Source organism: Stegastes partitus, unplaced genomic scaffold (genome assembly GCF_000690725.1).
Source record: "Stegastes partitus isolate 25-593 unplaced genomic scaffold, Stegastes_partitus-1.0.2 Scaffold1143, whole genome shotgun sequence".
Classification (NCBI taxonomy): domain Eukaryota; kingdom Metazoa; phylum Chordata; class Actinopteri; family Pomacentridae; genus Stegastes; species Stegastes partitus.
Window position 1 is genome coordinate 31650 of NW_007578874.1, and position 8758 is coordinate 40407.

Sequence of the window (8758 nt, forward strand, 5' to 3'; positions counted from 1 at the left end):
GCCATCATTTACATCAAATCTGACAAACGTTATTACACACATGGTGGGGAGAAATGGTACATAAGAAGAGCTGTTTTCTGGGAAGATTTTACACACAGGCAGTTTGGACTGAAACATGCTAAATTCCCAGGTGTAGTCGTCAAAATCCCCCCCTCCCCCCCCAAAATACAAACAAACAAACAAACAAACAAAAAAACATGGTGGATTTTGCAGTTACATTCTCTTCACCCTACAAACTGGGAAAATATTGTTGGATCCCATTTGATAAAGATGATTTAATTAAAAATGAAAACATAAATGGTAAAGAAAAGGACATTTTAAATAAAAGGTCACAATTTTAAATAGGCATTAGAGGCGTCAATGTGCATTAACTGTGGTAAATATGTTTATTTCTATAAATGTTTTATTCGTATATGGGCAAATGAAGAAAAAAAAAAGTTGTACAAATAAATAATCCGATATATTCACTGTTTATAACACTTTTGCAAATAAAACATTTGGAGTCTCTTTATATATATATATATGTTGAGAGCTACGCAGGTTTAAACATGTTATTTTATTAGACGTCTCTAAATATAAATAAAATCGCATAAGAAACAGTTGTGCCTTTGAAATGAAATCAGGGCTAAAAAAAAAAAAAAAAAATGCATCATGTGCTCAGTCAATGAAAAAGAAATGATAGCCAATATCCATATACAGTACATCAGTACCTAAAAAATAGCATTCAGTCCCCAAGACTTTTTTTTTCACATTTGGTTGTCTACGATTGTTGTTGAACTTTGATTAAGTTGCATTTTCCTCACACACAAAGACTCGAGCATCATGTTAAATAATGATCAAAACCTCTGAAGACTGTCAACAGTGCATTTTTGTTTGTCTGATGTGAAATGTAAAACTTTGATTTCCAACCCGCAGAAATGACCTCAAACTCTGCGCCACAGTAAAGGAACGAAAGGTTCACGAAAGCTGAACTTCTACTGACACCTGGAAGAAAAGGAAAGTCGACATGTGGACACGGCGGCCTCGTGGGCGTTGGACACACGGGTTCTTTAGACACAACATGTCAACCTGGACGGGAGTTTTGTAGAAGCGGGAACGACAATTTCAGCAGAATTAATGGAACATGAACGGTGCCCAGAATAAAAAAAAAAAAAAAAGAATCCCTCATAAATCCTACATTTTTCTGACCGGAGAAAATATGTAATAAATATGCATAGACAATAACTTAACAGGTGTGGCTTACACTGGGGAAAAACATAACAGATGTTCTTCAAAAAGTTTCAACTTCTTTCCTTTGAAAATCCTTATTCATGTCCATTCACGTTCTCTCTGAGCAATTTTGCAAAGAAGAATGAGTAAATATTGTTCCATCACAGTGTGCAAGTTGGTTAGAAAATGATGCAAAGAGACTAGAAGCTGTAGCTGCGGTAAAAGCAGGTGGGTCAACCAAGTCGTGACCAAGATGAATGAATACTTTAAGGTTATGATATTTCAGTTTGCTGCTATTGTTACTGTTTAAATGGTTTGCTCGTATGGGATTATGTCGCTGAGACTTAAACTCCTTATCTACTGCGTCGACGTCCCAGCCTACGTGAAGGTAACAGACAAAAACGAGAGACGGGGGGGGAACACCCGTCGGGCGCTGTGAGCTCGGTGTGACGCTGCTGTACAAACGTAACGGACATGCAAAAGTAAAAATGAAACAAATATGGCAGTTACACAACGTCTTCTGAGTGCTCTGCTCAAACACAGCAGGTTAAGAAAAAAAAAAACAAAATCAAAAAGCAGCGCAAACTGACAAAGTGTGTCCATGTGACCAACACTGCTTCACACTCGTGATATACCTTCAAAAAAGTCTAACAAACTGACCTTTCAGCTACTGGAAAATGCCATGTTGATGCACTGGTACATACATGTCTATATATACATGTATATATAAGTACCAAACACATGATCAGTTGTGTGCAGTGACAAACTTGCTCAGTTTCCTTCTTTGTGTAACAGAGTTGTACCTGAAAATATATATATCATTTCATTCCATTAATTTAATACCACACCAAGACTGAGGTAAAAAGGAAAACGTCCTGTGACCGGATATGAAAAAAAAAAGACAATGCTACAACTGATCAGCTAACACAGCACTGACAAGTTTCTGCTTCGTAAAAACATCGCTTGTCTCGATTAATTCTTTGCTTCGAGAAACGCCAGAGCGCAAAAACTGCAAGGAGTCATCTGCGTTTCTTCTCCTTCGCTCAACGCCGGTTTCTTTGTCGAATTTTGGTCATGCTTTAACGAAACATTTAAAATCTCATATATGTATATGTCTATATGCACAAATACACGGTCCTGGGTCTTAAGGACGCCAGGATGATGAATATGTTTAAGTGTTCATGATTAATGAAGAATAAACTGAACCCTAAAAGACACTCAGGCATGTAACAGATGACGGATAACTGGCAATGTTTGGAATTAAAAAAAAAAAAAAGTTAAAAATCCCTTCAATTTCCCAAAGCCTAAATCAAAGCATGTGCAACACCAGCTAGTAAATCAATCACCCTTTGTGCTGCTTGAAAATGGGAGTAATATTAGCTTTCATGTTGCTTTTCAAATAAGAACTTACATAGAACGGGAGAGAGAGAGAGAACACTGAGAACACAGACAACAGAAGGACAAACGATGAGAACGTGGTCTAGTACTTTGTGTTGCAGCACGAGGGGTGTCTGCATAATGTGCCTGTGTATAGATTAGTGCTAACTGCACGCAGGATCATGGCAAAAAGGACCTGTTTCAGCTGTGTGGAATGAAGGAACGAGGCCTTGGTTTGGAGCTCGTGATGGCCTCGGTTCCACCTAAACCTCCGACAGAGTGCAAATATCCCGAAACACGGCAGCCCTGACGGGACTCCTGCCCGTTCACTAGAACTCTGCAAACTCTTTCGCACACTTTTCCGTTTGCGAGACACGAATGTCCTCTTCTTCATAGTCATCGAAGTTGCTTGTGTCTCCTGGTCCTCTGCACTTTGGCAAGAAGGGGGCTTCGACCTGAGGACGCAGAAGGCGAGATGTGGTTTACTGTGCAGATCAGGAAGCAGCTGACGGACTGCGAGAGCTGCGTCGCATCGTGCTGCAGGATGTTAAGAAAAGAAAAGAAACAGATGTACCTTTCGCTCATAGATGGCGATCCAGTCCGTTGTGGAGAACCACTTGTGATTCTTTATGTCATTCACGCCGTTCTTCAGGTTGCCGAATCTCTTTGTCAGGTCGACCTGGAGCAGGTTCCTCAACAGATCCTTCAGGTCGGAGCTAAAGTGAGAGGGGAATCGTACCTGCAAGATTGAACGAACAATAAATAAATACAATTCTTGGTTATCAAACACAAATCAAAGAAAATACTTGTGTTTTTCCACTTTGTTTCCTTTAGTTTTTAGCAGCTGAGAGCAGTAAAGAACCGCCGAGGAACCGATATCAAGCTGTGGCTGCCGGCAAGTATGTATCTGCAAAAACTTCCCACCTCGCCCCCTCAGAATCAGCAGGTTTTTAATGTACATTTAATGAATTCAAGCTAAATTGTACCTACCTATTATAAATATATTTTCAGAGATACAGGCGATAAAAGTACAATGAGGTGGGTTGTGCTTTTTAATTTGTGCTACTTTCCCATCGTTTCTGAGCCTCATAACTTTCATCAGTACAGCAGATAGACACGTGACATTTTCAGGGATAAAAAGCACATTTTAACTCTGATAAAAACGGCAACCAAATCAATTTTACATCCACTCCACGTGTCATAATCTAAACACTAAACATGGTTTTTGTTGAGCACCGTTTTTCCTATAACCAACTTTGAGCATCTTCCCTTTGTGCATGATGTACACGTGCATAGTTCTCTCTCACTGACTTTCTCATCAGATTTTAAACATATATTTAAAAACGCAGAAGTAACCATGGGTCGAAGAGGAACCTGGTATCAAAGCACCTACACCACAGGGTGATATGACCCTTGAAAGTTTCCCCAAAATTCTTTTTTTTAAGTTTTCTAGGTGGGAGGCATTTAAATATTCTAATATTTAAACTTGGCCCTTTGCATACCTTGCCCGACACGATCTTTTCATAGATCTGGATTGGCTGATCAGCGAAAAAGGGAGGGTAACCCGCAGCCATCTCATAGATGAGAACTCCAAGTGCCCACCAGTCCACAGCTTTGTTGTAGCCCTGGAAGAAAGAAAAAGGTAAAAATTCACCAGTTTTCAAAGGCTTGCCGTGGTTGGCTGTTTGACCTCAAGCACCAGAGACAACAGTCAGCAGCAGTAGTTAGAAGGCGTCAAGACCAATGAGACGTACACATATAAAAGGTCAGTGGAGTGTTGTTGTGATTGCTCTGTACTACAGAACAACACGTTTTAATAAAATAATGACACTAAAGCTCGGAATCTTTTCATCTGTGGACTCTATTTCTACTTATAAATATTGTTCAGTTCACTTTATGACTCACTGACACCAGCAGACATTTGGTTTGTTCCCTGGTGAAGCACTTCCTGGTTAAAGGCTTTTTACTTCAAGTCTTGTGTTTTGTTTTGTGAAACATTTAATCAGCTGGACTGAGGTCAGGTAACTAACTTAACCGGTCAAAGAAAATCCGCTGTCTGTCAACAAAACCTGCTTGTTTTCCTTCTTTAATCACTGTTTGCTTTGTCCATGCTTAAATCAATGTGTAAATGAATCTGAAAGTCAGCGCTTACACCTTATCATCACTGGTCCGTTTAATATTCAGTCTGCTGAACCAAATCAATGACACACATGTAACTGCCCCGACACCTTCCAGTCGTACTGCAGTGGCCTGTGCTGGGTCTGAAGGCCTCACCTTGCTGAGGATGATCTCTGGAGCCAAGTACTCTGGAGTTCCACACAACGTCCAGGTTCGGCCTTTTACTCTTTTGGCAAAGCCAAAGTCTGTGACCTGCAGAAAGAACAACAGAAGTGAGATAAGAACAGTAAGCACACGAGAGCGAAGTTGACACGTGCAGTGATGAACCTCTAAACTAATGACATTCGCAGAAGCCTACATCTGTTTTTAAAATCAAGTTAAAAAAATGGAACTTTCATTTATTTTGCTGACTCATTCAGTTTTCTTGTGCTGTTTTTCTGTCTCCCTGATATCTGGAGGCTCCACACATTTGCTCGTGGTTGTATTATCACATGAGTAGCATTTACTGTAAGATTATTCTACTTCTCTCGGACAAACTTTACACCAATCGGGTACCTGGATGTATCCATGCTGATCTATGAGCAGGTTTTCAGGCTTCAGGTCTCTGTAGATGAGGTCTAAGGAGTGAAGGTACTCGAAGGTGAGTACGATCTGAGCTGCATAAAATCGTGCATGGTGTTCACTGAAAGAGGGGGAAAGGTTAGTCAGACACTTTGAATACGGTACAAACCATTGACTGTGCAGCCAACTTAAACTGGTGCCTGCTGCCAGAAAACACCAAATGAAGCAGGACCTGTTTGTCCAGCTTTGCATGGGCACAGCAGCCAACAAAGTCACACAGAAGATAATACGAACTACGTGAACAGTACCTGAACCTTCCGGTGCGTCTGAGGTGCGAGAACATTTCCCCACCGGGCACATACTCCATCACCATGTAGAGGTTTGAGTTGTCCTGGTGATTAAAGGAACAAACTCTCAGTTATGGTTATTCTAACCTACTCGAGAAGGACACTAAAAATACATTATGGGTACGTTGACTCTGTTGAGGATCTCTTTTGTTTATTTGAAATTAAACAGTGAAGGAAACAAAAAACACTATTTTAAAAACTTATTTTCAAGAGTATTCCAAAGTGCCTGATTGACTGTAATCCATATTCTAGCAGTGACGGCGTCCAAACTGTTAATAAGAAAAGACAGAGCTGTTTACTCTCACGTATAAAATAATTAAAATGTCCATTAAGAAAATTGCAATTAACTTGAGCTAACCACTGAAGCCAGTGGTGTAGTTTCAGCTTTAAACACTGCTTTTCTCTCTTACGACCAACACTGAGGCCATCTTTTAAAAAAAAAAAAATTACAAATTTTGAATTGTCAGTAAAGGCGACTGGATTCTTGGTGTGAGATCCACATGGCGGCCTCACACATAAAGAGCATTCGTTTAAGGCTGATTAAACCTTAAACTAAACGTGTAGTGTGAGTAAATACGTCGTAAAACTGGCACAGCGTTGGTCGAGCTTTCGACACTAACCCTCCTAACATAATGTAGTTGATCTCTACGGAGAAATAAATAGATTTCTGACAGTCATTTCTTTCAAACTGAATGACAGTTCAGGGTGAATATACGTACTGTTGTAACCACAGTGTGTCTCGTACCTTGAAGGCGTACTCCAATCTGACGAGGAAGGGAAAGGAGACGGCCTGTAGTATTCTCTTTTCGTTTAGTGTGTGTTCTATCTGCTTCAACTTCACCACCTATTAAAAAGAAAATTAAAAAAACAAAGCAAAAAGATAGAAAAATGAGGATATTTTGTACAAAGTGTGCATTCCATGATTTCTATATCACAACTGCACAGGTTTTCATATTAAAATTTCTTTTAAAAAATGCTAAAATTACACCATTTATATATAAAAAAAATATGTAAGAATCGTTTCAACTTTTTGTGAACCACTCATCTGTGACATGTGGTTCAATCTGGGAAATTAGGTAAATCGCTGCTTAAAATCGTGACATTTTATCAAGATCCCTTTATTCTACATGTCTCAATTTAAAATCCATCCATCCATTATCTATACACCGCTTAATCCTCATTAGGGTCGTGGGGAGGCTGCAGCCTAACCCAGCCGACTTAGGGTGAAGGCTCAATTTAAAATTTACCACAAAAAAGACTTGTTTGCTGTAACCACGTTCTGTAAAAATCTAAAAATTCTGTGTTAATTGGCACAAGTGTGAAGTCAAGACTGACTCAGTGGTGACCAATAGTGGCCTCAGAAAAATTCAAGCACTTTGTATCTGAACTGGGCTGAACTGCAGGCTGTGTTTACACGGAGAAGAGTCGAGGAACGTATGGAAGCAAACTAAACATCTACAGAACGTAGAGTCACCATGTTTCTTCAGTATTGTTAACACATGTGGGCAGATGAACAAAATGCTGTCCATGTGGATTCCAAGTTGCTTTCATTTTCTGTGAAACAACTACTCAGAGACATTCAACTTTTTTTTTTTTTTCCTTGTTATAATTGATGGCATTCCAAGTGTGTCATGCTGCACAGGAAGGAAGGTGTGGTGTGAGGAAAAAACGTGACAGAGCCAAAACAAAAACGCCCAGAAGCTGTTTAAGGTTGAGAAGTTCAAGAAACAAAAGGAGGCAGATTAAGAAGCCATACGCTGTATAAAGCAAAGTCTTATAGCTGTGGAGCAGAAACAGAGACCCAGACAGGTACAGCAGGACGAACCTGCATCTATGACTTTCACATCAGTATTTAAAGATCGAAACTGTCATGTGAAGCGCCTTTGAGGTTTTCAATGATAACGCGTTTGCAGTGCAGGGGGGAGGAGGCGTTCCATTTCCTCTTATGAGACGAACAGCATCTGCATTTATATTAAGGTTTTCTTTTTTTTTTCACACAGCAGCCAAATTTGCAGCATGAATTCTATTTTAAACTTACTTTTTGTTTGTCCAAGATCTTCATAGCATAGAACTGGTTCGTTCCTTTATGTTTCACAAGCATTACTCGTCCAAATGATCCGGTGCCCAGAGTCTTGAACCTGTCGAAGTCGTCCAGGCACGTTGTGCTCTGAAGGAAACATCATCAGTGGAAGTGAGACAGCAAACCGATGCAAGTCTGGTGGGCTTCCAGCTCTAACAGACACCAGCAGTTTTTGTTAAGAGTAAAAACATACGAGCTGGAGTTGGTTTTAGAGCAAATGGCTCTTACTTACATTATAATTACGCAATCTGCCAGCGTTCACATCAACAAAGTCTGAGCCATTTTGAACGACAGGAAGTGGCCAGAATGCGCTATCATCTACATGTCTTATCTGTTCCCCTCATGGAAACAGGGTGTTTAGCGAAGGTAAAGATTAAATTCTGCATCAAATCTGATGAAGATTATGTATAACACATGTCAACACACCAGAAGTGTTGCACACGTTATCAGACAGGCAGCGACAAAAATATGTGCAAAACAGGATAGCAAGTTGACAGATTAACATCTAAAATACAATAAATACAGAACACTTAGAATATTAAGACTATTTAGAGCAGCCAAAAGCCACTGAACACATTTACGTCTAAGGCACGACTTTATAATACAAAGTGTTCACAGAGGACAGCTCACCTGTGGCGGACACTCCCATTTTCTTAAAAAATCTTCTTTGGCTTTAGCTAAGAACTCTTTCACTATAAAAAGAAACAGATTTGCAAGAGAATAAATTAGAATTTCGACAGTCACACAAGGTGGGTTAACACGTTCAGGGGCGGTTTAACGTGTTGAGGAAAACAAACAAAAAGGAAGTTCACACGTTCGGGGGAATAAATGCATTTTAAGGTCAGGCAAATGTCAAGTACTGGGGAGGCAGGACTACTGTACTTGACGAAACAGCACGAAATATCTCCGTTATCAAACTCAAAACCACACACCTAAGCAGGAAAGTTTAATTCGCAAAGTGATGCAAAGAGCTCTGAGGACTTTACAGAGGTGGCCAATTTCAAGACAAGCTATTCTGCATCCCTTTCAGGAGTAGGTGGGAATAAAACAGGGGGGGGACAGGTAA

General features: G+C 40.0%; 1 protein-coding gene across 2 annotated transcripts in view; it reads right to left on the reverse strand.

Moving 5' to 3' along the window:
- Window positions 1-361: 361 nt before the first annotated feature.
- Window positions 362-8758, reverse strand: part of prkacba (protein kinase, cAMP-dependent, catalytic, beta a) — a 13232-nt gene continuing 4835 nt past the window's right edge. For both annotated transcript variants that reach the window (XM_008296640.1, XM_008296638.1), the window contains exons 2-10: window positions 8323-8384; window positions 7651-7779; window positions 6358-6456; window positions 5574-5656; window positions 5260-5386; window positions 4861-4956; window positions 4089-4211; window positions 3161-3325; window positions 362-3041 (exon numbers count right to left, since the gene is read on the reverse strand). In XM_008296640.1, the coding sequence (XP_008294862.1) occupies window positions 2916-3041; window positions 3161-3325; window positions 4089-4211; window positions 4861-4956; window positions 5260-5386; window positions 5574-5656; window positions 6358-6456; window positions 7651-7779; window positions 8323-8384 (1010 nt within the window). In that variant the 3' untranslated portion in view covers window positions 362-2915. The remainder of the gene's footprint in view (window positions 3042-3160; window positions 3326-4088; window positions 4212-4860; window positions 4957-5259; window positions 5387-5573; window positions 5657-6357; window positions 6457-7650; window positions 7780-8322; window positions 8385-8758) is intronic.